Below are 27,180 nucleotides of genomic sequence, written 5' to 3' on the forward strand. Positions count from 1 at the left end.
AACTTAAGCCTGGGAGTGACATGCCAGCACTGAGGACCCCTACCCCCCAAGCTGCTGCACACAACAGGCTTTTCTGACTGTCCTTGGGGTTGGGCAGCTGTTTACTAGGGTAACACCTACAAAAAAGCAAGGGAGCCACTCCAGCCCTCTGAAATCCCCCCGGGGAATGGGTTCACCAGGGCACAGTAAGGGTCTGGGGCAGTTGAGTTGGGCCCTTAGCTGGCCCCTCAGGCTGAACTACAACATAACTCAACTGGGGTTAAGTACTCCATCCCCTATCCCTGCCACAAAAATGAACCTGGAGTTACAATCATAAACCAGCATTGTAGTTGCTCTAATGTACACCAGCATAAAGAAAAAGCACTCACCACCCCACACTGCCTGCCCCACAGCCCAGCTGCCAAACACAATAGAGGCCAGCTGAGTGGCGGAGTGGATTTCTCATGGAAAAGTTCAACGCGTGATCTGAGACTTGAAAGACAAAAGGGGAAGAATACTCCAGCTAGCAATGGTACACGAACAGCCTCAGCACAGCTCTGCCCTCTGGCCATCCCACCCCTCAGCCCTCTTTCCCGACCCTGGGAGGTTTTCTGCTTCTGCCCAAGGGGACTCAGGAGGCAGACGCCTGCCTGGGGAGGTTTCAAGGCAGCTATTCCCAATTTATTATGGAAGCAAGTACCTTCTGGAATTTTTATTTGCTGTATTTAAAAAACATCTAAGGCTGTTTGTGTGGTTCTTCCCCAAACCGTTAACCCTGTCAAGGGTTAACTTCACCCAAGGTCCTTTCAGGATTCCAGGCCTGGAGGCCGTAGGAGACCAGTGAATCCACAAGGGCAAGAGGATGGCGTTGTCCTTTGGCCAAAGTCTCTCCAAACAGAGCCAGTTGCTCCCAACAGCTGGTAACACCGCCAGAAAGTGGTAATCCTGAAGGAAATACTTGGACAGGTGCCTGCCTGATAGAGGTGGTTTCAGGCTACCCCTCTCCGGATCCCCAGCCAGAGTGGTCATCACCGACCCCAGGAGTCAGGCTGCTAAAGTATTCTTGCAACTCAAGCAGGGCCCGGAAGCGATGGGAAATGGTGTTCTTCTCAGCCTTGGGCATCTCTGCATACCTACAGGGTGACAGTAACAGCTCAGAGAAGAGGGAGCCCAGATTTGGGGAGGGTGTGTACACCTCACCGCATCCTGGAGATGAAGCTCAGAGAGTCCCTAGTAAAAGGTGGCAGGGCCACCAGCTCCTGGCAGCCAGAGTTAATTTTTTACAAATCAAAGAGTCTTAAATTCCGATGTAGGTAGAAATCCATATTAATCTGTGTGGAAGGATACTAAATTTGTTCTAGTGTGTCCAAAAGTCATTAAAAGGAAGCCAGGGACAGGGGGACGAGCTGCATGTTTGAGCAGCTTTGTCATCTGTTGACAGAAGCAGTGGGGCCTAACAGAGCAAACACAGCAATCTCCTCCAGTGCACTGCAGGGTGGGCAGATGGGCAGGGGAAGTGGGCCTTGAACAGCCAGCCAGTCACCTGCCATCCATGTCAGGACTCCAATGAGCTGAGAATCCCATACTCCAATTGTTACTTTCACATCTATGCCACCCAATACAGTGGCCACCAGTATTTGGCCATTTAAATTTTAACCAGTTACAATTGAATAAACATAAATTCTGTTCCTCAGTTGCTCTAACCACATTTCAACTGTTGTACAGCCACATGTGGCTGACAGCCACTGGACCACATGGTGCAGCTACAGAACATTTGTGTCGCTGAAGTGATGTTTCATGTGGTCCTTAGCCCTGTCCTGGCTATTGTAAGGCCTCAGGCCATGCTCCTGAGGGTCCCTCCAGCTTGACAAACCCGATTCCCAATAATAGCCAACATGTCCCATGTAAATAAGTGGGGGTTCGCATGAAGTACTTGGAGAAGGCACTGGCAACACACTCCAGCACTCTTGCCTGGAAAATCCCATGGATGGAGGAGCCTGGTGGGCTGCAGTCCATGGGGTCGCTAGGAGTCGGACACGACTGAAGCGACTTAGCAGCAGCAGCAGCAGCATGAAATACCAAGAACACCTGGCACTGTGTGTGTGTGTGGCGGGGGGGGGCGCACACGTTAATGTGGTACCCAGCTGTTAACATTTTTCCAAACTAGATGAGGGTCAGATAATCATCCATCCATCACAAAGCTGACAAGCCCAAGTCAGAGAGGGGAAGCTGCACAGCTGCTCTGTGCTGAGATGAGCCCGAGAGCCCAGGACTTCCAGCTACACCCAGCTGTGGACTGCGTCACTCAGATTCCTTGCATCCACCCCTAGCAGAGCTGCCTTCAACTGGAAAGGCACCGCAGAGCCTGCCCCTGCCCATATCCGCATGCCTGCACCTGGGTGGGGCACTGACCCGACCCAGACCAAGGCCATCCAACCCCACACCCCTGGAAATAACTGGGGCTCCTTACGTCTGCTCGTATCCATCAGGCTGAAAGCAGGGGTCCCAGCCAAAGTCCCGACAGCCACGGGGCACCACAATCCGGCCCTGCCAAAGAAAAGGGGGCAGAGCTATGTCACTGGACATGGAGGAGATGCACTATGAGGAGGGCAGTAGCCAGTCTGAGTTTAGTTAATGAATCTGGATAAACCCTAGTTACTCATATTATTTCAAGGGGTCCATGGTGCCAGCAAATGTTTGCTGAACACACAAAAAATGCAGAGCAGGAGAGCTCACTCCCCACAGACAGGGAGGAACCACATGCTTGATCAGGTGACCGATACCCCTGGGACCAGCCTCCCTCTCTAAAGGTTTGGCAAACTGACCTCACTGAAGAAGAGTCAATTCTGAAAAACTAACAGAAAACATTTTCCCCTAAGTGGATGTTTGAGGGTCCTAAACTTTGCCGACAAACCCTGTATCTCCTACTATTACTACACTTATCAAAATACAAAGACGGCTCTAACAAATAACAAAATAGCACAATGTTCAACTCAATAATAGCTCAATAAATACTGGCTGTAATAGGCAAATTACAAAAGGAAAATTTTACAAACAGAACCAGTGTCATGAGATATCAGGTTACCTTGGGAATTTAAAAAAAAAAAAAAACATAAAAATACAAGGGATGCAAATCAGCCACATAAATTCCGAGTCCTTTAGACCAAAGGCAAATTCTGTTTTTGCTAATGGGGAGCTGTGTGACCGAGGCCAGTTACTGAATCACCCTGAACTTCACCCACGCAACAAATGTATTTTGAACACCTTATTGAGGCAGGTATTGTTTTCAGCACCGGGATCCAAGAAAGCCTTAGCCTTGCCTTCACAGAATGGATCTCTTCAGCAAAACAAGCACTGCATCAGTAAACAAATTAATGATTACCAAAACATTAAAGGGTAAAAACTGGGAGCCGGGCTCAAGGGTAACAGGTTGGGGAGTTCAGGGAAGGCCTGAGTGAAGATGGGACACTCTGACCACATAAAGGGCTAGGGCAGGAACATTCTAGGTGGAGGACAGAGCTGTGCCAAGGTTCTGAGATGGAGAAGGGCCTAGCACACACCCTGCTGAAAGGACTATGTGGTTGGGGTTTAGAGAGCATGGGTGAGAACAGGATAAGTAGAAACAAGGCTACCTCGTTTAAAGTAAGGGCTGCCAAACAATAAAGTACAAAACAACAAAGCCAAAGCTGGGGAGACCACAGGGAATGGTGCGATGGTAGTGATCAGGCCCACTCAGCAGCAGAGCAGCTACTCAGTCACAGTGCAGGAAGCTGAGCCCGGGGCTGGTCAAACTTTCAATTTCTGACCGAACATTTCTGTGAGAGTAGCAGATACTATAACCAACTTTTAAAATGTCACCAGGCAATACAATCTAGTCATCCCATTTGTGGATATATATCCAAAAGAACTGAAAATGGGATGTTGAAGAAATATTTGCACACCCATGTTCACAGCAGCGTTATGAGCCAAAATATGGAAGCCATTCAAGTGTTCAGCAACAAATACAGGCAAACCTCAGAGATATTGTGGGTTCAGTTCCAGACCACTGTAATAAAGCAATTATCACAATAAACCAAGTGGCATGAATGTTTTGGTTTCCTACTGCATATAAAAGTATGCAATAGCATTATGCCTTAAAAACAATGCTTGTTTTTGTTGTTCAGGCACTAAGCCACGTCTCACTCTTTGCGACCCTGTGGACTGCAGCACACTAGGCTCCTCTGCCCTCCACTATGTTCCAGAATTTGCTCAAATTCATGTCCACTGAGCCTGAGATATTATCTAACCTTCTCATCCCAGTAGCACATTGGATACTTTCTGACCTGAGGGGGGCTCATCTTCTGGTATCATATCTTTTTGCCTTTTCATACTGTTCATGGGGTTCTTGTGGCAAGAATACTGAAGTGGATTGCCATTTCCTCCTCCAGTGGACTACGATTTGTCAGAACTCTTCACTATGACCTGTCTGTCTTGGGTGGCCCCAGACTCAGACTCATTGAGTTACACAAGCCCCTTTACCATGACAAGGCTGTGATCCATGAAGGGAAAATAAAAAACATAAATATCTTAATTAAAAAACACTTTATTGCTAAAAAATGCTAGCCATCATCTGATAGTGCAGGGTTGCCACAAACTTTCAATTTGTAAATACAGTATCTTCAAAGCTCAATAAAACAAGATATGCTTGTAAATAGATCAAAGTGGTACATACATACAATGGAATATTATTCAGCCTTAAAAAAGGAGATCCTGTCACACGCTACAACATGGATGAAATGAAGACATTATGCTAAGTGAAATACGACCATCACACAAAAACAAACACTGCAGGACTCCACTTATATGATGTGTCTGAGGTAGCTGAACTCAGAAACAGAGGGTAGTATGGTGCTTACCAGGTGCTGGGGAGAAGAGAGGAAGTGAAGTAAAGTGAAATGAAGTTAAAGTCACTCAGTCATGTCCAGCTCTTTGCGACCACATGGACTGTAGTCTGCCAGGCTCCTCTGTCCATGGGATTCTCCAAGCAAGATACTGGAGTGGGTTTCCGTTCCCTTCTCCAGGGGATCTTCCCAATCCAGGGATCGAACCCAGGTCTCCTGCATTGCAGGCAGATTCTTTACCATATGAGCCACCAGGGAAGCCCAGAAGAGAGGAAGATGGACTGTTATTCAATGGGCATAGTTTCAATTTTGCAAGATGAGAAATTTCTAGAGATCTGTTGCACAATAGTGTACACTACTATACACTTAAAAATGGTGAAGATGGTAATTTCTGAAACCTGTTTTTTACCACAAGAACTGAACATCTCATCAGGGAGGCTTCCCTGATGGCTTAGTGGTAAAGAATCTGCCCGCGAATGCAGGAGATGTGGGTTTGAACCCTGGGTTGGGAAGATTCCCTGGAAGAGGAAATGGCAACACACTCCAGTATTCTTGTCTGGGAAAACCCATGGACAGAGCCTGACGGGCTACAGTCTATGGGGTTGCAAAAGCATCAGACACAACTTAGATGGAGCCACTGGTGTAGGGCTATATGGGCTATAGTGAGACTCTGGATTTTATTCTGAGCAGAGGACAAAGCAGAGAAGTGATATGTCTGAAGGTAAACCCTGCCATAGGGAGGGAATGAATAGGGTGAGGTGGGGGCGGGGCGGGAAGCCCAGAACAGAGGGTGGTTTGGCCTGAGAGAAGCAGCTGAACCTATGGTCTGATCAGTAAGCCAGGAGACACTGAAGGGCACCTCAGAAAGGAATGAGGTGGGGGGAGAGGAAGATTCTATATGAACATAAAAACCTGGAAAGGCTGTGAGATGGTCAAGGGAAGCTGTTGCACAGCAGTGTGATAGGGAGATTCAAGCTTGGAGAAGCCTGAACCGCAGATGCAGCTCTAGGAGTTGTCATCTTCAGTTCCCACATCTGCTTCTCAGGGGAGCATACAGTGCACAGCTCTGGGTATACCAGGCTCCAAAAGCTGTGAGCCATGTATGTTTCCAAACATCAGACTCAGGGGGCCATAAGTTTCAGGACTGACAGCATTTCGAGCTGTGGTATCTAGGGGTGTGACCATCCCACCAGATAGCACCACGGGGGGTTCACAGCGCCCTCTGGTGGTATGCAGGAAAACGAGCATGGGTACGTACCATTGTCCGGCCCCTGAAGAGGCGTATGGGCTCGTTTGGGTCCCCAGTGCTGAATGCGAACGTGCAGAGTGCATAGGCAGACTTGTCTTGGAACCCCTCCAGGAGTTGGTGGAGACCTGAGGGAAGGTGCAATGAGGGCTCAGCACACTCTGCTGCCAAGCCCCAGGCCCAACTCCCCACCCAAGGAGCCCAGCTCGGGCAGGGGAGTTATATACTTGACCAAATAGGCCCTGTGCTGATAACCCAGGAAGCTGGGCTATGGGGATGCAGAATAAGGGTTCTACCACTGTGGATTCCAGGGTGTGGGACTGGGACCAGGAGGAGAAGCAAGGTGTCCTCCTTTCCACCCCCTGCTGACAACGACAGCAAGTGGTGGGGCCAATCCTCTCAGGGCCAGAATCTCCAGTTGCCCCTCAGTCTCAAAGCTCTCACCACCACCACCAGCCCCATCTACTCTTCCCACATCTCAGTGCTCCCTAGAGCTAGGTTTATAGGGAAAGTGTGAGCGTTGATTATAGATGAGCATTGATTATAACAGAGGCCTTGAAGGGGACAGAACCTGAGACTCCTGATTACTAACTGGAGCTCCTCCCCCAGAACCCACAGATTTCTTAATTCCAAACACAACAAAAGAAAGAGACAAATGGGGATAATACCTTCAGGCTTTAACTTCTCCAGAAACCACTTTCTGCAAGAGAAATAAAGGTGAGACAGACACCACAAATGGATGGATGTTCCTACCACCTTCTTTCCAGGCTGCATCCCCCAGGGATTAAAGTTCTGAGAGAGTCAAGGAGAAAAGATAAAGAATGTCTCAACTCAAAATGAAGGGAAATAATCCAACAGGAAAAAGGAGATGGAGACAAACAGGCAATGCACAGAAGAATCGATAAACCAATGAAGACCTCAACTTCACTGCTAATTAGGGAAATACAAATTAAAATTGCATGTGATAACATTTCCTACTCACCCACTAAAATACTAAGTCACGAAACAGTGCTGGTAAGAATACGGAGCATGTTTAGGGGTGCTACTATGCTGGCAGACAAATTACAGTCCAAAAGTTAAAGATACAGTTAACCCTTGAACTACATGATTTGAACTGCCAAAGTTCACTCATATGTGGATATTGTTCAATAGTCAATACTACAGTAATACATGGCTGAATCCATGGATATGGAAGGCAAACTCTTAAGTTATACGTAGGTTAACCCCAAGTTGTTCACAGATCAACTTTATACATAACCAAGACCCAACAAACCAGGGTATGTGTACCCTGTGTGTGCCCTCGCTTAGTCATATCTGACTCTTTGGGACCTCATGGACTGTCACCCACCAGTCTCCTCTATCCATGGAATTTTCCAGGCAAGAATCCTGGAGTGGGTAGCCATTTCCTTCTCCAGGGGATCTTCCTGACCCAGGGATCGAACTCACATCTCTTGAGTCTCCAGCATTGGCAGGGAGGTTCTTTACCACTAGCACCACCTGGGAAGCCTGAAGGGGGGTCCAGGACACTGGACAGATGAAAGGAAATCCATCTGCAGATCTCAACTTCCTTATTTCCTCTTTCCTGAAACTGACCTGCCCAAGAATTACCTCTCCAATGGGTGAGTTCCCCTTGCCCATCTCCACTTACACACATTCTCACACTTAACAAAAGAAAGGCATGCCTCTCCCCCATCTCTAATCCTTCCTCAACAATCTGACATACTGGTGTTGACACCAAGACAGGGAATGACCTGCAATATCAAGTAACCAATCAAAGGGGTGGGATATCACTCACATGTAGGGGCCAGGGAGGCCTCCAAGGGCGTTGAAGCACAGACAGGTGTCCTCCACCAGTACAGGGCCCTGCACCTGCAGCACAAGGACATACAGCCCTGAGACCCGGGCCCACCAGCAGGCCACACCTCCCTTCTGAATTCTCAGGCCACCCAGGCCAGGGCCATACCCACAGCTAGCTGGGATGTGCTACAGCAGCAGACCTGGGCAACAGCCCTGGGCTAATCTCTTATCTCCTTCTTATCTGATTTAGAGACAGGGACAACAAAGCCTCGGCAGGTTGTAAAGCTTGTACAATGACAGGAGAGCTGGGATTACACTCAAGCAGCCTGACTCTTTACAAGGTGCTCCTTCTCAGTTCCAGAGAGATGAGTGAGTGCAGGGTGGATGTGTGTGGGGAGAATGCAGGGGATGGAATGAATGCGCCAGAGAAATGGGAAGAGAAAATTGTATGTGTGGGCGTGTGGTCATCTTAGGGGGATACTACGAAGTTAGTAACTGACTCCAGCCTGATTAGACATGGAAAGGTCTTTCAAGTCATAATAAACTGTGCCCACCGTATTCTCTACCCATCCCCAGCAGGCACAGACCCCAGGAGCCACCAGGACAAGAGGAGCAAGGACAGGACACGAGTGGAGCAAGCACCTGGCGAGCTGCCTCCTGACACTTGCGAATGGAAATCTCATCAGGCTCTCCTTGGTACTCTGGCACTTGTGAGGGAAACAGACACATAATCAGGCCACGGGGAGTTAGAGAAATTGAATCATCTTTTAAAAATAAAACTAAACAGAGACATACGGTCAATTTTCTGCGCCACCAAAGTGCACGGAAATTTATCTCCTAGAATCTGAATGACCTGTTCCAAAATGAAAGAACATATATCAGCACTTAATGATTCCCCATTACTGCACAAGCTGTCACCCACCTTTCTCATTAGGTAACTCTCCTGTCAGTTCCCTAAAGTTCAAAGTCAGGTCCACGAGCTTCAACTCTAGCCCTCAGGGTCCCACTCCAGCAGGTCAGCTCCCTCATCTTCTCATTCTCTGATCCCTCCCTCCTACTTCAGGTCTCTGTTCATGCTAACCACCATCTAGAACACCCTCTTCCCTTCTCAATGCTCCCAGAACCTATTCTTTAAGCCAGGAATTTTCCTATTGGGGTTACCTGGAATTCAGGAGGATCTACCCAGAACTTGGATAGAAAAAAAAAAACAAACAAAAAAACCTCTCTATTTTCATTAACCCTGAGCTGAAATTTAGCATCTCTTTCAATGGTGAATATAGAAAACAAACATATAGCATCAGCAGTTCCCATGACATTTAAATCTACTAAAATCAAAGATGTTGTCATATCCCTTTACAGTTCTAGCAGATAATCTCAAAATACCATTTACAACCTTCACTATTTTTAAATTATGATAATAACACAAAATGATACATTGAATTCTTTTATGCATGAACAAAAAATATGTAACTAGATCACAGATATTTATATTTTGAGAACTGGAAATCAATAGAATTGATTTCCTTTGTGGTGGTGATTTTGTCACTAAGTCATGTCTGTTTATTTGCAACCCCATGGACTGCAGCCCACCAGACTCCTCTGTCCGTGGGATTTCCCAGAAAATCCCCTTTTCTGCAGGGGATCTTCCCAACCCAGGGATTGAACCCACATCTACTGTATTGCAGGTGGATTCTTTACTGTTGAGCCACCAGCAATTCCCCTGATTTCCTTGGTAATCCCATGTATCTGTTCATTTCCAAGGCAAACCATTCAATATCACAGTAATCCAAGTCTATGCCCCAACCAGTAACACTGAAGAAGCTGGATGGTTCTACAAAGACCTACAAGACCTCCTAGAAGTAACATCCAAAAAAGATGTCCTTTTCATTATAGGGGACTGGAATGCAAAAGTAGGAAGTCAAGAAACACCTGGAGTAACAGGCAAATTTGGCCTTGGAGTACAGAATGAAGCAGGGCAAAGGCTAATAGAGTTCTGCCAAGAGAACGCACTGGTCATAGCAAACACCCTCTTCCAACAACACAAGAGAAGACTCTACACATGGACATCACCAGATGGTCAACACCAAAATCAGATTAATTATATCCTTTGCAGCCAAAGATGGAGAAGCTCTACACAGTCAGCAAAAACAAGACCGGGAGCGGACTGTGGCTCAGACCATGAACTCCTTATTGCCAAATTCAGACTGAAATTGAACAAAGTGGGGAAAACCACTAGACCATTCAGGTATGACCTAAATCAAATCCTTTATGACTATACAGTGGAAGTGAGAAATAGATTTAACGGACTAGATCTGATAGAGTGCCTGATGAACTATGGACGGAGGTTCATGACATTGTACAGGAGACAGGATCAAGACCATCCCCAAGAAAAAGAAATGCAAAAAAGCAAAATGGCTGTCTGAGGAGGCCATACAAATAGCTGTAAAAAGAAGGGAAGAGAAAAGGAAAGATATACCTATTTGAATGCAGAGTTCCAAAGAATAGCAAGGAGAGATAAGAAAGCCTTCCTCAGCGATCAATGCAAAGAAATAGAGGAAAACAATAGAATGGGAAAGACTAGAGATCTTTTCAAGAAAATTAGAGATACCAAGGGAACATTTCGTGCAAAGATGGGCTCAATAAATGACAGAAATGGTATGGACCTAACAGAAGCAGAAGATATTAAGAAGAGGTGGCAAGAATACACAGAAGAACTATAAAAAAAAGATCTTCACCACCCAGATAATCATGAGGATGTGATCACTCACACTCACCTAGAGCCAGAAATCCTGGAATGTGAAGTCAGGTGGGCCTTCAGAAGCATCACTACGAATAAAACTAGAGGAGGTGATGGAATTCCAGTTGAGCTGTTTCAAACCCTAAAAGATGATGGTGTGAAAGTGCTGCACTCAATATGCCAACAAAATTGGAAAACTCAGCAGTGGCCACAGGACTGGAAAAGGTCAGTTTTTATTCTAGTCCCCAAAAAAGGCAATGCCAAAGAATGCTCAAACTACAGCACAATTGCACTCATCTCACATGCTAGTAAAGTAATGCTCAAAATTCTCCAAGCCAGGCTTCAGCAATATGTGAACCGTGAACTTCCAGATGTTCAAGCTGGTTTTAGAAAAGGCAGAGGAACCAGAGATCAAATTGCCAACATCCGCTGGATCATCGAAAATACAAGAGTTTCAGAAAAACATCTATTTCTGCTTTATTGACTATGCCAAAGCCTTTGACTAGGTGGATCACAATAAACTGTGGAAAATTCTGAGAGAGATGGGAATCCCAGACCACCTGACCTGCCTCTTGAGAAACCTATATGCAGGTCAGGAAGCAACAGTTAGAACAGGACACGGAACAACAGACTGGTCCCAATTACGAAAAGGAGTACGTCAAGGCAATATATTGTCACCCTGCTTATTTAACTTATATGCAGAGTACATCATGAGAAACACTGGCATGGAGGAAGCAGAAGCTGGAATCAAGATTGCAGGGAGAAATATCAATAACCTCAGATATGCAGATGACACCACTCTATGGCAGAAAGGGAAGAGGAACTAAAGAGGCTCTTGATAAAGGTGAAAGAGAAGAGTGAAAAAGCTGGCTTAAAACTCAACATTCAGAAAACTATGATCATAGCATCACTGGTCCCATCGCTTCATGGCAAATAAATGGGAAAACAGTGGAAACAGTGGCTGACTTTATTTTTCTGGGCTCCAAAATCACTGCAGATGGCGACTGCAGCCATGAAATTAAAAGACGCTTACTCCTTGGAAGCAAAGTTATGACCAACTTAGACAGCATATTCAAAAGCAGAGACATTACTTGGCCAACAAAGGTGCATCTAGTCAAGGCTATGGTTTTTCCAGTAGTCATGCATGGATGTGAGAGGTGGACTAGAAAGAAACCTGAGCACCAAAGAACTGATGCTTTTGAACTGTGGTGTTGAAGACTCTTGAGAGTCCCTTGGACTGCAAGGAGATCTCACCAGTCCATCCTAAAGGAGATCAGGCCTGGATGTTCATTGGAGGGACTGATGTTAAAGCTGAAACTCCAATACTTTGGCCACCTGATGCGGAGAGCTGACTCATTGGAAAAGACCCTGATGCTGGGAGGGATTAGGGGCAGGAGGAGAAGGGGATGACAGAGGATGAGATGGTTGGATGGCATCATCGACTCGATGGACATGGGTTTGGGTGGACTCCAGATGTTGGTGATGGACAGGGAAGCCTGGTGTGCAGCAGTTCATGGGGCACAAACAGTCGGACATGACTGAGGGACTAAACTGAACTGAAAAATATTTTCCTGAGAAAGGTTCTATAGGCATCATCATTCTGCCAATGGGATAATAAGTTAAAACTCTCTTATTTTAGACCAACTTCAAGTCCATCTTCTCCAGTGAGCCTCCTCTGGCCACTCCAGTCTGTTCTTTTTTTTTTTTTTTGGCCATGCCATGTGGCTTGTGGGATCTCAGTCACCCCACCAGAGATCTAACCAGAATCCCAGCAGTGAGAGCTTGAATCCTAGCCACTGGACCCTCAGGGAATTCCCTCCTGCCTCTTTAAATGTGGGAGGTCCACATTCTCAACCATAAGTACAGATGGGCTTGGGAGCTGGCAGCCACCATCTTGCATGGCGCTCTGTTCAGGGTGGCACTGCCTGTCTGACTGGTCTGGCCTCAGGATCCCAAACCTTTTCTCAGCCCTTCTGAGAAGTCCACTCTGAAATGGCACAGACGTGCCATCAGTCCTTGTGCTGTAGATAAATGAAGGGTCCCCTAATGACTGCACCCCACTGATCTGCCTCAGATATCGAGTGGATGTCATCCTGATTCCCCACACATGACCCATCTCCCTAGCCATGGCTGATGGGGCAGGGACAAACCTTTGATCCAAGCAAGGCCAATCAGAGCTGGTGTCTGGCAGAAGTCTCACTGCCTCCTCCACCAGGAGGGGAAATGCAGAAAGACCTCAAAATGAAAAGCGATGAGCATCCAGAGAGAACTAGAAGGACAAATAAACCCCTCTTGAGGGACTCCTAAGAAAGACTCCTGAAGTCCTGTGTAACAGCACACTATTGAATTCCCAAGATAGTCACCTGACGGTTTACATAAGCTGTGTCTCTTTACTATTTGCAGCCAAAGAGGTTCCATCAACCCCCAGAATCCTTACAGCTAGCTACAAAGTCAGTAGACAAGAACTTTGATCCACAGCCTCGCTCACACCTCTCCTTTCCTCTGTGAAACAGGCCTCTTGCATTATCCCATTTCAAAGATGGCACAAAGAGGCTGGGAGACTGAGGACACTTCTGGACTGTAGAGGGGCGTGAACGGCTCGGCTTGGATGCCTGGCTCCACACCCTGTCCCGTTCCTGACAACCCCAGGCCAGAAGCGGTGCTTGAATCAACTCCAGAGGGGTGTCGGAGTCCTGGTTTGGGAACCAGCTTAAGAGATAACCTTTGGGACAAGTGCTAAGGACTTCAGCACTTAGCTCCCGAAGCCCCTCAGCTCACAAGTCCTGTGCCGGGATTTGTTAAAGCCCTTATTTTATTGAGCACAACCCCGGGTCGCCCCCACTCCGCAAACGTTCGGGTCCCACTCCGCGCGGCACTACCCCCTTACAGATCCCACCGATCCCTCCCCGTCCGACTCCGTTCCGCGTCCGCTGCTCCACCCGCTTGCTTCGCTCCGCCTGGAAGCCTCTTGCGCCTTCTCCCCAGCCAGCCTTGCCACACACTACCCTTTCACCGCCTCCTAGTCGGCCTCCGCCACCCTCCCGTCACCTCCTCCAGCTTTTTGGCGTTCCCTGTAACAAACACGATCTTCTTCCCGGCCAAGGAGGCCGCCATGGTGATCCCCAGCTACCCGGCAGGGCCACCGGAAGTCCTTCTGCTCCGAGTCGCAGGCACTTCCGACTACCGGCGGAAGGGGATAATGCGGTTTACGACCTGAGGTCCCAGGAAGGCATCCTGTGGTTTGTGTTGCGTGGCCAGGGCTGCGGCGGCGACGGTGGCAAGTCACAGCCTGGGCACCTTTGGGCAGGAACGTCTCTCTGGGCATCCAGAATCCTTGCTCAGACCCCCTTTTCTGGATGAGCAGCCTGGGGCCCCCAAGGGCTAGAAGGGAGGAGAAGGGCTTGCCCTCCCTTATCGGAATTGCTCGGGCCTAACGGACACTGGAGGTTGACTAGCCCCTCCCGCCAAAGCCAGAAGAGACTATTTCTAACCACCTGCCCCACTCCTGTTTTCACCCATCTCTGGGACAGGGGCACCGAGGAAGCAAAGAAACCCTTCGTGCCTACCTCGAGGCCTGTGATGAACTGCCTAGGCTCTGGACGATTCGCCTTCACTGCCGGCACCTCTAAAGTTGTCTCTCAGAACTGTTTCCTTCAGGACAAGGGCTCTCAAACCTGGGTCTTTATCCTGACCTCATCTTCAGCCCGGCTTCCTTAGCTCCGCCTTGCCTGCCAGCTCTGAACTACCTGACTGTGATTTTAAACTTTGCATAGCCTTAATCTAGCTCCGTCTTTTCACTCATGTCCCAGACTTGGAACTTCAGTATTTAAACTCCTTTATTACAACATCCCTCCAGTCCCTTAAATCCGTCTTTCCTTCTCAGCCAATTCTTTTCATCCCCAGCACAGCAAAGAGTAGGAAGTGGCCCAGAAGACCCGCCTTGCGATAGGCCTTGACCCACTACTGACACTCACACTGGGCCGTGTCTCTCCTTCATGGGGCAGATTCAGGGCCAGCTCTACTTCTGGTGAGGCAGCTCCTGTCAGGAGCATCATGGGAAGTCTGAAGAGCTGGAAATACTTGGATGAACTATTTTGTTTATTGTTAAAGACATCTGATCATCTCGATTATCAGATTTTTTTTTTTTTACACGCCAGAATTTGTCCTTGGAGAACATATATATTTAAACCCTTTGCTCAATGACTGCCATAGTGGGAATATTGCACAGGCCAAAAGGCATTACTGTGTCCTAACACAGGTCCTGGAATTTCCCATTCTACCATATGATCCCTTCCTACTGGGTGATTTTCCAATCTCTTTGGAGTTGACATAGGAAGTAGTGGGTTAGATCAGGAAGTGGTGCCCTTGGTCTAGGTCATGTGTCTTTCTCATGAAGTCATGGTGAATCTTCAGGCATGTGAAGATGGTTCACAAAAGAGGTTCACCTCAGCAAAGCTGACCTCCTGACAGGCTAGAAAGAGCTTTCCAGGGAAAGTATAAGCACCTATACTGTACCACCTGAGTATAGGCACCTGGTGTACCACAGACAAGAACCACATGGTATGGTTGGTATGGTCAGCACAAAGACAGTCAGAGCCCTGGAGGCTGAGAGAACCACCTAGGTTGGTTGAGGGCTCCTCAGCAAGATGTGGGAGTACTGGAAGTGGGTTTTCACTCTTAGAGTGAGCTAGACCTCACTCTAAATCTGATGGCCTTGGGGGAATTCCCTGGTGGTCTAGTGGTTCAGTTCAGTTCAGTTCAGTCGCTCAGTCGTGTCCAACTCTGCGACCCCATGAATCGCAGCATGCCAGGCCTCCCCGTCCATCACCAACTCCCAGACTCTGCTTTCATTGTTGAGGATATGGGAACTAAGATCCTGCAAACCAATCAAGCAGTCAATCAACCTGAAGGTCTCTGAGCCCAAGAACTTGGTGAGGAGGGAGGAGATATGTGAATATCAAAAACTGTATGAAGAAGTTTGTGTATGTGTGATCTTTAATCAGGATTCCTGGTTGCAAGTGACAGAAATCTTCTTAGGCAACAAGAAGACAAAACAGAGACATAGTGATTGCTTTACCTAACTGATGATCCAACATATAAATAGGTTCTTTGTTGTTCTGAACAGAAATGAAAGGGATTGCATTACTCCTTAAATAGACTTTGCTAGAATTAAAATGTGAATTTTTATTTCTTTAGCTAGGATTATGATGGAATAATCTCTTTGGAACTGCACTTCCCTCATTGTGGAGGAAACTAAGTTAAGTGAAAAAGGACAATTCTTGCCTTCAAAGGAGATTATCAGGTCCTATTAATTCTACCTCTGAAATAGTTCCTTTTATTTATTTTTTTAGTATTTGAATGGTTGCACGCATGCTTTTTTTAAACATTTATTTTTATTTGGCTGCACCAGGTCTTAGTTTCAGTTGTGGCATATGGGATCTTTCGTTGTGGGAAGTGGGCACTAGTTCCCTGACCAAGGATTGAACCCTGACCCCTTGCATTGGAAGTGCCCCGTCTTACCCACTGAGGAAGTCCCTCTGGTATTGTTTACTGTTTTGAAAATAGACATTGGTTCAATCCTTAGTCTGGGAACTGAAAATCCCACGAGCTGTGAGGCAAACCAGAAAAAAAAACTCCTAAAACAGAAAGTATACATATATATACACACACACATGACTGAGTCAATGTGCTGTACAGCAGATTGATTAAGAAAAAAAATTAGGGTCTCTCCATTTAGGGAGGCCAGGGCGGGGCCGAGAGGTGGGCGGGGTCTAGATAGGAAATAGGAGGGGCCAGATGGGCGTTGGGCGGGGCCTGGGAGATCCCGGGTTTCAGGGTGAACGCGCAGGTTCCACCTGGAAGTCAACGTCATGGTGTCCCCCGTGGTGTACTTGGTGGTGGCGGCCCTGCTTGTCGGGCTTATTCTGTTCCTGACTCGCAGCCGGGGTCGGGCGGCAGCAGGTAGGAGATGCCGCCGCGCCAGGGCCGCTGGGGCCGCGCGTCCTCTTATCTCAGCCTCTAGGCCGTGGAGCCGCGGCTTATGCGCATGCGCGGACTTGCCAGGCGCCGCTGACCAGATCTCCGCGCCTTCCGGCTCCCGCAGGCCGCACGCCTGTGCATGCGTGCGCAAAGCGGCGACCATCAGGGCGCCGCAGTGCAGATGTCAGCTCGTGGACCGAGTGGCAGGGTCCCTACACCTTTTTCCTGGCCCCCAAAGAGAGCGTGCCTCTCATCTCCTCATCTCCTCCTCCCTGAGGGCCAGGCCTTGGCAGACACTACCATCCTTCAGCCGGGCAGCCCCCCGCTGCGTCCGTTGAGGGATCTACAGAGGTTTCCCATCCCTGCCAGGCCGGCTCCAGAGCAGCTGATGAGAAGGGGGCCACTAAGTGTTTTCTACCTACCTGCGAGCAGAAAAGAGTATGAGGTGACTCCAGGAAGCTCTCTCCTTACCCCTCAAGAACGTTCACCCATGTGTTAACGCACCCTCCTTGTTTTGCACCCCGCCGGGAAGACCGTGTCAGCTGCCCAGGGCACGTAACAGATACACCTGTCATCCTCCACCCTGGCCCCCTCCCCATCATTTCTTTATCGGCATAAGAGTTTGTGTATATGTCCCTCCCCTTCCTTGGGCCCACAAGCTTTTCGGAGCATCTGCCAGGGGCAGGGGACAGAGAGGCTGAGGTAAGGCAAATAGCCGACAAGTCTTCCTGGGAGGAGAGACTTCCCCGTTGGGTCTGCTCTCTGATTGGAGTTCCAGATAAAACCTTGGCAGGTGGTGTTAGGCAAAAGATTAATACAGTCCTGCTGTGGGCATTCATTCAGATGAGGCCTGGAGAGGTCAAGGTGGGCTTCTGGAAGAGGTAGAACAGCTCCATTTTGCAGGGTGGTAGTCTCCTGATGGGTCAGCTGAAAACATGGGGCCTTAAGAGGAAAGAAAGGTATCAACAGGGGTGGGAGGAAAGAAGTGCTCTTGCTGCATTGGACCAAGGTCAGGGTTTGGGTTATGAAAGACTCCACAGTCACGCTGAGAAATTAGGACTTTGTTGTGGCAGCAGGAGCTTGGAGGAAGCTGAGCAGAGGATGGTGAGGCTTCCAGGATGCTGTTCCCCCTGCCAAGAGGTGAGTTGGACTGCTAGAGAGAATCATGGTGCTTCACTTCCCTACAGCTGTCCAAGAGCCTTTGCACAATGAAGAGGTACCAGCAGTAGCAGGCCGAGTGACTCGGCCTCAGCCCCTAGAGCCCGAGGAGCAGAGAGCTACAGGCAGGCCCCGGCGCCGGAGAGACCTGGGCAGCCGCTTGCAGGCCCAGCGTCGAGCCCAGCGAGTGGCCTGGGCCGATGAGAATGAGGAGGAGCCCATCATCCAAGGTGAGAGGGGCCCAGCCTGGTGGAGAAGGGGCCTGGGTTAGAAGGTGAGGTGACCCCAAAGCTGGGCAAAAGAATGTGGTGTGAAGCCATAGTGTGGGAGGAATGTCTGGGAATCATTGGATCATAGGAGACACTTTGTTGTTGTTTAGTTGCTAAGTTGTGTCTGACTCTTTTGTGACTCAATGGAGTCCACTGTCCTGGGATTTCCCAGGCAAGAATACTGGAGTGGGTTACCATTTCCTCCTCCAGGGGATCTTCCCGACCCAGAGACCGAACCCACGTCTCTGCATTGGCAGGTGGATTCTTTACCACTGAGCTACCAGGGAAGCCCCTAGGGGAGACTTAGGACCCATCCTTTGTTGCCTGGGGACTAGCAGCTCTGGACCCTGATCCCTATTCCATTGGGCCAACCCCTTCTTCCTTCATTTTGGCTCTCAGTGTCCAAACAGGAGGGCAGGAATCTTTAGAATAATCTAGAGAATTCTTCAGTCCACTCCTTCTATACCAGCACTCTTCCTTGTTGGGCACACTCATTCTCTGAGGGCTTCACTCAAGGACTCAAGTACCCTCTTTATGGCTATGTAGCGTCTAATGTTATCATCTGTATTCTTGCCCCATGGTTTCCTCACCCCTCTCCCAAACCTAACACACACATTTCTGCATGGCAGAGGTGTTAAAAGGAGAGCTGGGCCAGTGGCATTTGCAAGTGAGAAAGGAAATCCCCCTTGAGGAAAGCAACAAGAGATAAGGTGAATATCATCCATCTTCTGTGGCCAGGACCTGACGTGTCTTTCTCTGACCATACTCAGCCCAAGAGGAAGAAGACATAGAGAAGCCAGTGGAAACTCACTTGTCAGGGAAAATTGGAGCCAAGAAACTACGGAAGCTGGAGGAGAAACAGGCACGAAAAGCCCAGCGTGAGGCAAGCAGGAGGGATGGGGTGCAGCTCTGAGAGGTGGGAAAGGGCCCTGCCTTCCATGTATCCTATGTAGCAGACCTTCCCCTCATTCTGGGTGGGTGTTTGATGCTTACCTGACTCCGTCTCCTGTAACCATGGTCTTTGGCCTGACCTGGCCTGTTTGGGAAGTGGGCAGGCTCTGACAGGAGGTGGAGATGTGCCAACTATGAAAGCCTTTCTCCAGGCAGAGGAGGCTGAGCGTGAGGAACGGAAACGCCTTGAGTCCCAGCGTGAAGCAGAGTGGAAGAAGGAGGAGGAACGGCTTCGCCTGGAGGAGGAGCAGAAGGTGAGCCAGGCCCCAGATGCTGACTTCTGTCTGCTGCCCGGGCAGCCTTGCTTCGTGTGTGTATGTGCGTGTGCATGCCCACGCACGCTCAGTGGTGTCCAAGTCTTTGTAACCCCATGGTCTGTAGGCCATCAGGCTCCTCTGTCCACGGAATTTTCTGGGAAAGAATACTGGAGCAGGTTGCCATTTCTTACTCCAAGGAATCTTCCCGATCAAACCCACATCTCTTGCATTTCTTGCATTAGCAGGTGAATTCTTTAGCACTAGCGCCACCTGGGAAGCCCTCTTGCTTCCCACGCCACTTCCCTACACCTGCAGCCTAGGAGAGGGGCCGTGAGCCAGGTACAGGCCCCTGATTTATTTGTTCCTGTGTTCTGGGCACAGCTTCTCTAAAGCTGCTGCTGAAAAATAAGCCTGAAACCGAAATTTTGTGCATGTAATTTATTGAACACACCTGAAGCATTTGAAGAACGTTGAGACAGAGTGGCTAAAGCAGGGTAAGGAAGAAGGAAAGGGATCAGAGAGGTGAGGTGGGGTGGGGGGACTCTGAATCCTGAGGCCCTTTGGGCCACTAAAGAACATTGTAAGAGATGGTGGATCATATCTATAGCAGGTTCTGTTCAGGGCCTGGCATAGAGAAGATGCTTGGAGAATGGAGACCACTGCAGTAAGGGTGGTGAATCAGCCTTTGTTTGCCAGGTGCTTCCTTCCTTTTGAGAATCAGGTGCCCAGGAAGGGCACCACCATAAAGTTGTGGGGTATATAGAGTAAGAGCCTGGGCTGCCCAGCTGGGAAGACCCCATAGACTGGTACCTTTGGCCTCTGATTGGCCTTGTTATTCAGGGACACTGGATGTCCAGAAAGCCTGGCTCTGGATGCTGTGACAAATGGGCTGGAACACAGCAGATTTCAGTCACTAAGTCATGTCCACCTCTGCGATCCTGTGGAGTGCAGCATGCCAGGTTCCTCTGTCCTCCACTGTCTCCCACAGTTTGCTCAAATTCATGTCCACTGAGTCAGTGATGGTATCTAACCATCTCATTCTCTGCCGCCACCTTCTCCTTTTGTCTTCAATCTTTCCCAGCCTCAGGGTTTACCTTTCTGAATATTGATTCTAATAATGCACCTAAAGTGCATTCTGGGGCTCTTCTCCCCTACACCCCAATTCCCTTACTATCAACATCATACCTTACACCTTACTGTGGTATATTTCTTACAACTAATAATAATTCATTATTAAGTGAATTTGACACATTATCGGGATTTCATTAGTTTTCCCCAAGTATCCTTTTTCTTTTCCAGGGTCCCATCCAGGATACCACGTTACACTTAGTTGTCATGTCTCCTTAGGTTCCTCTGAGTTGTGGTAGTTTCTCAGACTTTCCTTGCTTTTGATGACCTTGACAGTTTTGAGAACTGTTGGGAAAGTGTTTTGTAAAATGTCCCTCTATTTGCATTTGGCTTATGTTACTGTCAAAGTTAGAATGGGGGTTATGGATTTCTGGGAGGAAGACCAGAGGTAGAGTGCCATCCTCAATGCAACATATCAAGGTTTCATGTTATCGACTTGGCTTATCACTTGTATGTTAACCTTGATCACCTGACCAAGATTATGTTTGCCAGATTTTCTCCACTTCCTATGGTTTCTTGGAAACAAGCTACTGCACAGCCCACACTTAAGAAGTAGGGAATTATGCTCCATCTACTTAAGAGGAGAGTATATGCATGAAATATTTGAAATTCATTTGTACAGATTTATCTTTTCTTTATTTACTCAATTGTTTATTTGTATACATGGATTTAGGAATATCTATTTTACACTTTGTGTTATAATCCAAGTGCTATCTTTTTTTTGGCCGTGCCACATGGCTTGTGGAATCTTAGTTTCTCAATCAGGGACTGAACCCAGGCCTTCAGCAGTGAAAATGCAGAGTCCTAACCACCTGACTACCAGTGAAGTCCCATCCAATGCTATCTTATTTACTCTTTTGCTTAGATTGTTCTAGCTTTGGCTGCTGGGAGTGCTTTTAGTTGGCCCCTGTTTAACTTTGACATACCCTTATTGTTTTTCTTCTTTGAGTACTTTCTTACTTTGACACTGAAAAATGTTCCAGGCTCATCCTGTGTATTCCATGTCACAGCTTTATCTTCATAGATAAAATCTATGAAGATAAAGATAGATCTTTAAGATAGATCTTTCTGAAAATTCTGGAAAATGGATTGGTTTGGGGCAACACTGTTGCATTAGGTGTTGGTGGATGGATCAAGCAGTTTTCCAGAAGTTAAAGAAAGAAGTGGTAGATGGAGCCTCATTTCTGACCAGGGCAGCTGGCCAGATAGCTGTAAGATTCGCTAAGCCAAAGGTTCAGGAGGAGTACCAGATGTGTGGGGAGTAGATCACAGGGTCTGTCTGGGACATCATCAATTTGAGGTGCCTGTGAGATAGCCCAGTGGGTGTGCCATGTGGGCAGTCGTGTGTTTGGGGAGAGCAATTTGTGTAGGGATACAACAGCACCAATCACTGCCACTCAGATACCCTTACTATTAACATCATACTTTACTGTGGTATATTTTTATACTAGTAATAATACATCATTAAGTGAATTTAACACATTATTGGGATTTCATTCGTTTTCCATTAGGGCATAATTGATGCTGTGGGCATAGTGAGGTAGCCCAGTGTGTGGAGGAGAGAGAAGGGACTGGCTGAGTGATGGAGGAGGTGGGAAGAATGACCCAAAAAACGGGGAAATCCAGGAGAGGGTAGGGTCTGAAAGCTGAGGGATGGAAGAGGAGATGGTAGGCTCTGCCCAAGGCCACTGAGAGGACCAGGGTATGAGGCCTGATGGTTGTCCCTTGGCTTTGGTGGGTAGAGGACATGGGTGAGGCCATAGCAGGACTTATTTTGGTGGAGCTGAGTGTGCAGAAGCCAGATTGGAGTGGGCTAGAGGGATGGTTGATTGATGGGAAATGGAACCTGAGTTTTGTTCACAAAGCTTGGACATGACAGGGCAGGATGTGGGAGGGGGTGGCTGGAGGATATTATAGGGCGTTCATGGCAGGATTTTCAGGGAGAGGGATGCTGAGCAGTATCTGGGAGGTGATAGAACTGATTGAGAAGAGGGATCGTGCTGTTTAGCTTAGGGGCCAGAGGGATCAAGGTCTTGAAGGAGCTCTGTCCCTGAGCTCTGTCTCTGGCCTCTGAGAGCAGCAAAGACCAAAACAGAGTAGGGTGGCCACTCTATCTGACTCTTGCCTCCTCTGTGTCCACAGGAAGAGGAAGAGAGGAAGGCCCAGGAGGAACAGGCCCAGCGGGAGCATGAAGAGTATCTGAAACTGAAGGAGACCTTCGTGGTGGAGGAGGAGGGTGTGGGCGAGACCATGACTGAGGAGCAGGTGGGTCCACCACCCCTGGGAAACGTTCCCTGAGCCCAGAAAGGCAGGACACCCCCATCTCAGACACCCCGTGGCTCCTCGGCTGCTTCCCTGGCCATCCAGTGAGAGGCGGGTGGGCATCAGAATCAGCAGGCTCTAGTGGCTGAGACCTTGTCTTTGGGAGAGGTGGTGCCTCGATCCCCTCCCCGAAGGAGGCTCTGCTGCTCGCCTAGGTGGTTGGACAGGCACTCAGCTGGGCAGGTGGGTAGGCATAGACCCTTGTGGCCCCTGCCAGGGGGACTCTCATCTTGATTTCTCTGCTTCTCTAGTCCCATAGCTTCCTGGCCGAATTCATCAACTACATTAAGGTAAGAAATGCAGAGCAGAACCTGGGTGTCAGCTGCTGCTGCTTGTATGTATGTTGGGTTCATCTTCAGGGCCTGGAGGGGTAGGCCCAAGCGGGGTCTGCACACATGTCACTCAGGCTTGTGCAGGAGTGGGCAGGTGGGCCTGCTAGGGTCCTGGCCAGGAAAGCCCCTTCTCCTCTGACCCCACAGGTGGGGAAGGACCTGATCTGTGTGGGAGGTACGAGCGCTTCCTCATGCTTGGGGTTTGACAGTTTCCCTGCTCTTCAGACCCCACGCTGAGTGAGTCATTGTGTTTTCAAGTTTCTTCACATGTGTTTTCTACCAGTTGTGTCATGCTGAGGAGAAGCCACATCCCCTGCCACGTGTTCCTGACAAGGAACTCGGGTCTTCCGCGGGATCCTGGAGGATGTTTCCTTCGGAATCTAGGGCAGGGTAGCAGGTGTGCCCCCTTCTGTCTGCAGCTGCAGTGCGGGCCTCCTGAATACCGCTCCGGTTGCATAAGCGTGTCCTGCTCTGCTTTGCTGCTAAGCAACTTCTCTCCCACAAAGGATGCGATGAGGGGAGAGGTTTTCAAGTGCAGCTCAGGGGTGCAGAGGCGGCTGAGGGAAGGAGTACAGAGGGAGCGGAGGCGGTGGTGGGGGTGGTACTAGGGGTGCCAAGGAGCCAAGGCTTGCATAATCCCCCCCATCTCTCCCAGAAGAGAGCAGGGTTTAGACACCTCCTAGCTGCAAGGGGCTAGGCTCACAGCCTAGGGGCTGGGGGTTCCTGAGAGGGAGAAGGCTCCCTCAGACTATGACCATTCCTTTCTCATAGAGTCCATTTTCCACCCTGGCACACTTGATTGAGGGCTGCAACCCTGGGCAGGATATGTTACACTCTCCTGCTGCTATTTGGAGCTCACTGTCCCCACCCACTCAGTGGGCAGCAACACAGCCCAGAGTCTCTCTTCCAGGAAGCCCTCCTGCATCACCTTCAGTCCCCGCCTCCACAAGGCAGAGACCTGAGAACCCCCAGGGCAGTTCCCATCCTTGCTCTCATCAGCTCTCTGAAGGGGCCATTTTCTGGTGTTTTCCAAGCTCTTTTGGAGTTCAGTAAAAGTTTCTCCAGCTTATGCTAGCTGATTGTCCCAGAGCTCCTGTTGTAGGGAAAAGGAGAACTTTCAAAACTCAACCTAACCACCTTCCTCTTGGCTTAAGGAGATGGGCCCTTTCATCCTAGGGTTTCAGAACTAGAGGGACATTTCTGTGTGCAGCAGTTACATGAGGCTCAGCTGTAGTTTGATATTGTCGGTCCACTCTCCCTTCTGATTGGGTTGGGTTGGTTGATTGATTAGTTTTTCCAGACATACTTTTAGCACCAGCAACCCCTCAGGTTTTCAGGGACCACTTGGGGTGACTCCATAATCCCACTCTGAGCTGTTGCTGGGAGCCCAGCACCCACTCTGCTTTGTAGGTAAAGGCCAGCTGGCCAGGTCACCTGGTACTTGCCTACACCGTGGCCCAACTGCCATTCACTTGCCTCCCTGCTTACATATTCAGTTTGGCATTTCGAACAGTCTCACGCCATCTGCAGCTGGGGAGGTGTCACCATGTCAGTCCTCCCCCAGCTCATTTGCTGTGGAAGATTCACAGAAATGCAGAAGATTGCCTTCTCACAAGTCATGTGCTCTTTGTTTTGAGGGAAACGGGGCAGATGCAGGTAGAGCCCAGCAGTGGACCCTCAGCTGCACCCCCTGGGAACTAAAGTTTCTTCTGAGGGTGTGAGGAAAGCTTGTGGGCACATGGCTGTGTGTGAAACTGGCTGGTGTTACTGACAGTTATCTTGAGGGCTCCTACAGTGTGAAGAGGATGGTGACAGGAAGTATGGGCATGTCAGTGTTGTCGTGATATTCGGGCTAGGGAACAGTGAGCAAAGGTGAGGCAAGACTAGCTGCCTAGGTCCTGGCTTATTGGGGCTATTTATCTGCTCTGTTCTCCCCATTCTCACCTTCTCCTTGGCAGGGCTGTGGGCCATGTCCTGTTCAACATTGCTTCTCCCACACCTTCTCAGTGCCTGGTCCTGGCAAGTTCTCAGCAAACACAAGTCCCAGAAAAGGTTTTTTTAAATAGCTTTTGGTGATTGTCATTCCTCCCCTTCATCTCTGTGGCGTTTCCTCTTCCAACCTGTCCAAGATATTAGAAAGACACCTCTGGTTGCAGAGGAGAAGCTGGCAGCTGTGCTTGGTTCTCCAGGTGTGTTTCTGTCTCAGGGTGGTCCACAAGCAGGGGAACAGGAGAGTTCATGAATGTGTATGTCTCTATATGGGTGATTGGGAGAGTATGTGAGTAGTGTGTGAGGGGAACAAGGCTCTCCCGTAGGATCTGCACAATGTGTGTCTAGCCACCCAGAGCAGAGCAGATCAGAACCAACTTCAGAGGGTTCCAGTGCTGAAAAGGATTTGCCCAAGCTCAGCCTTGCACCTTCTCCTCCCTTTGTTTGTAGCAGTCCAAGGTCGTGCTCTTGGAAGACCTGGCTTCCCAGGTGGGCCTACGTACTCAGGTAAGCCCTGCAAGGTGGCCTGTATGTGGAGTGCAGCCATGGAATATGTGTGGCTGTCAGAACAGGCCTCCCCTAAAGATGAAGAGTCTCAATGCCCCTTCCCCCCTACCCCCAACCAAGAGTGAGTATACTGTAGGAATCTCTTGTCACCCCAGGCATCCTGCCTTTATAACTAGTTGGAAAGCAGTCAGGGAGAAAAAAAGAAAAAGGTCTGAACCCCATCACTCCAGCAGCCCAAATCCAATTACCTAGACAGCTGTCCTACAACAGGCCATACCAGCCTCCTCAGCCAAATGTCACCACTTCTCTTCTGGTTGGAAGGGAGCCTCTTTTGGGGTAGGGGGTGGGGGGATCCTGCCAGACCCCAGGACCAGAGCCCCATCCCTCTAGGGCCCTCCAAAGGAGACACGTGGAGTCACATTGCAGGGTGCCCATGAGAAGGAGAGGAGAGGTTTAGTTGAGGTGGGAGGAAGGTTGTAGGTGCCTCTTCTGGGGGCGGCAGCGCCTGTCCCTACTCTGAGAACTGTTCTCCTCATAGGACACCATAAATCGCATCCAGGACCTGCTGGCTGAGGGGACTCTTACAGGTGAGAGGAGGACAGTGTCACTGCGGGCCTTGGCCTTGGGGAGCGTCTAGCCGTGTGGGGCTGCAAGGCTAGGATGAGCACCCCGGGTGGAGGAGCAGGGTACAAGGAGGGGCCCTGAGAAGGAGGATGCAGTTTAATGAGGAGGATCCCAAGGTCTGGTGATGGCTTTGGGTGACAGGACAAGCAAGGAAGCCTGATGTGACTCGCCAAAGTTGGATACAGCTGGGAAAGGCCAAGCAGGCAGACAGGAGGAGTGGGTGGGTCGCTGAGCATGTGGGGAGGGCTCAGCACCACAACTTGCATGTCCCCACAGGTGTTATTGACGACCGGGGCAAGTTCATCTACATAACCCCGGAGGAACTGGCTGCGGTGGCTAACTTCATCCGACAGCGGGGCCGGGTATCCATCACTGAGCTTGCCCAGGCCAGCAACTCCCTCATCGCCTGGGGCCGGGAGACCCCTGCTCAGGCCCCAGCCTGACCTAGGCCTTCCCTGTTGGACTGAGAGCTGGCATGGCCTACCTGGCCATACATCTTTGTTCCTTCTCACCATCTTGGGGCAGATGGAGTGTGGCCAGGCAGTTACAGATTAAAGGCCCAATAAGTACTTGTGAGCTTGGTGTGGCTTGGTGTGGCAGAAGGCCTGGCCTGGGGTGCCAGATGAGCTGGTGAAAATCTCATTTTGGAATTTATCTTGGGGGTGGGGGTGGGGTCCTTTGGAAACAGATGCAAGTTCCATTGTTATGAATGCATGCGTTCAAAAAAACCTGATCATTTACTCTGTTCCTTTGTGCTCTGCAAGCCCAGTCCCCAAGGCCTGGATGCGTTCTTACTCTCCACCCCCCTACCTTACCAGAGCCATAGAGAGATTCCTCTTGGGCCACATCTCCCCGAATTGAGGAAGGAGTTCTCACCATGAGAGCTCTTATGAAGAAGAGTTAATGAGAGGTGCCACAGATAAGAGTCCTAGAAAACAGCCTTAAGAGGGAGGGAAGGGAGGTCAGGGAGGAGAGAGGCTGGGCCAGCTGCTTGTGGGGCAGGGAGAAAGAAGGGAAGACCTACT

The 27,180-nt window shown here is 49.3% G+C and overlaps 2 protein-coding genes across 4 annotated transcripts; one reads left to right on the forward strand and one right to left on the reverse strand.

Moving 5' to 3' along the window:
* Positions 1–676: 676 nt before the first annotated feature.
* ITPA (inosine triphosphatase) lies at positions 677–14,008 on the reverse strand. The gene is made up of 8 exons (XM_069548124.1): positions 13,688–14,008; positions 8,698–8,755; positions 8,545–8,609; positions 7,901–7,974; positions 6,774–6,805; positions 6,118–6,233; positions 2,450–2,526; positions 677–1,112 (listed from the first exon to the last, which is right to left on the reverse strand). Exons 1-8 carry the CDS (start codon positions 13,751–13,753, stop codon positions 974–976), a joined length of 627 nt encoding a protein of 208 aa, XP_069404225.1. The 5' UTR covers positions 13,754–14,008; the 3' UTR covers positions 677–973.
* A 2,386-nt stretch (positions 14,009–16,394) lies between these two features.
* On the forward strand, positions 16,395–26,724 carry DDRGK1 (DDRGK domain containing 1). Of its 3 annotated transcripts, none has more exons than XM_069546591.1 (9): positions 16,395–16,600; positions 17,806–18,006; positions 18,816–18,928; positions 19,149–19,250; positions 22,524–22,646; positions 22,955–22,993; positions 25,475–25,531; positions 26,070–26,118; positions 26,432–26,724. In XM_069546591.1, exons 1-9 carry the CDS (start codon positions 16,510–16,512, stop codon positions 26,596–26,598), a joined length of 942 nt encoding a protein of 313 aa, XP_069402692.1. In that variant the 5' UTR covers positions 16,395–16,509; the 3' UTR covers positions 26,599–26,724. The 3 variants fall into 3 exon arrangements, with proteins under 3 accessions (XP_069402692.1, XP_069402693.1, XP_069402694.1); XM_069546592.1 differs by having other exon boundaries at positions 16,438–16,600; positions 18,816–18,907; XM_069546593.1 differs by lacking the exons at positions 22,524–22,646; positions 22,955–22,993; positions 25,475–25,531; positions 26,070–26,118; positions 26,432–26,724 and adding an exon at positions 19,635–19,747 and having other exon boundaries at positions 16,438–16,600; positions 19,149–19,498.
* The last annotated feature ends 456 nt before the right edge of the window (positions 26,725–27,180 follow it).

The sequence above is a fragment of the Ovis canadensis genome, chromosome 13 (assembly GCF_042477335.2).
Source record: "Ovis canadensis isolate MfBH-ARS-UI-01 breed Bighorn chromosome 13, ARS-UI_OviCan_v2, whole genome shotgun sequence".
In the NCBI taxonomy this organism is placed as follows: Eukaryota; Metazoa; Chordata; class Mammalia; order Artiodactyla; family Bovidae; genus Ovis; species Ovis canadensis.

Coding starts and splice junctions, on each gene's coding strand:
- ITPA (XM_069548124.1), bottom strand. CDS start 13,753: ATGGCGGCCTCCTTGGCCGGGAAGAAGATCGTGTTTGTTACAGGGAAC. Junction 8,610..8,697: donor GGTGGCGCAGAAAATTGACC/GTATGTCTCTGT, acceptor TTCCCTCACAAG/TGCCAGAGTACCAAGGAGAG. Junction 1,113..2,449: donor CCTGATGGATACGAGCAGAC/GTAAGGAGCCCC, acceptor GTCACCCTGTAG/GTATGCAGAGATGCCCAAGG.
- DDRGK1 (XM_069546591.1), top strand. CDS start 16,510: ATGGTGTCCCCCGTGGTGTACTTGGTGGTGGCGGCCCTGCTTGTCGGG. Junction 16,601..17,805: donor CCGGGGTCGGGCGGCAGCAG/GTAGGAGATGCC, acceptor ACTTCCCTACAG/CTGTCCAAGAGCCTTTGCAC. Junction 22,994..25,474: donor AATTCATCAACTACATTAAG/GTAAGAAATGCA, acceptor CTTTGTTTGTAG/CAGTCCAAGGTCGTGCTCTT.